At 51.9% G+C, this 674-nt stretch overlaps 1 protein-coding gene across 1 annotated transcript in view; it reads left to right on the top strand.

Annotated features, from left to right (window-relative positions):
• Positions 1-234, top strand: part of EMH_0011300 (uncharacterized protein) — a gene marked incomplete at both ends in the record, with an annotated part of 2,266 nt that extends 2,032 nt beyond the window's left edge. Inside the window, one exon of the mRNA XM_013499218.1 lies at positions 112-234. Within this exon, the coding sequence (XP_013354672.1) occupies positions 112-234 (123 nt within the window). The remainder of the gene's footprint in view (positions 1-111) is intronic.
• Positions 235-674: the final 440 nt, after the last annotated feature.

The following is a 674-nucleotide window of genomic DNA, read 5'->3' as shown; positions in this document are numbered from 1 at the left end:
GCTACCTACCAGTAGCTAGCTGTAGCTAGCTGTAGCTAGCTGTGGCTAGCTAGCTGTAGCTAGCTGCTGCAGCTGCAGAGGAGTGAACTGAGGGGTGTGGTGTGAGCGCAGGTGCTACGACAGCTGCAGCAGCAGCAGCAGCAGCAGCAACAGCAGCAGCAGCAGCAGCAGCAGCAGTCTGTTTGTTTTTGTCTGGTGGACCACAATGACTTGGAAGGAGACAAAAAACTGTGAGGGTTTTGCTGCTGCTGCTGCTGCTCTTGCTGCTGTTGCTGCTGTTGCTGCTGTTGCTGCTGCTGCTGCTGCTGTTGCTGCTGCTGCTGCTGCTGCTGCTATTGCTGCTGCTTGTGTTCACCGCATAGAGAAAATAACACTGCTGCTTTATCTGCATAAACATCTGCATTCGTCAGAGTTTCTAGGGTTTAGGGTTTAGGGTTTAGGGTTTAGGGTTTAGGGTTTAGGGTTTAGGGTTTAGGGTTTAGGGCTTGGGTTTAGGGTTTAGGGTTTAGGGTTTAGGGTTTAGGGTTTAGGGTTTAGGGTTTAGGGTTTAGGGTTTACAGGTGGCAGCAGCACGTAGCTGGGTGTTTAGATCACCACGAAGACAAGCAGCAGCTAGCAGCAAGCTGCAGCAGCTACATAACGGGGCCCCGCGTCGGCTCTTGTTCTTCTCTTGT

The sequence above is a fragment of the Eimeria mitis genome, genomic scaffold, assembly GCF_000499745.2.
Source record: "Eimeria mitis Houghton genomic scaffold, Emh_scaff410, whole genome shotgun sequence".
NCBI lineage: Eukaryota > Apicomplexa > Conoidasida > Eucoccidiorida > Eimeriidae > Eimeria > Eimeria mitis.
This window is presented reverse-complemented; position numbering and strand designations above follow the sequence as displayed.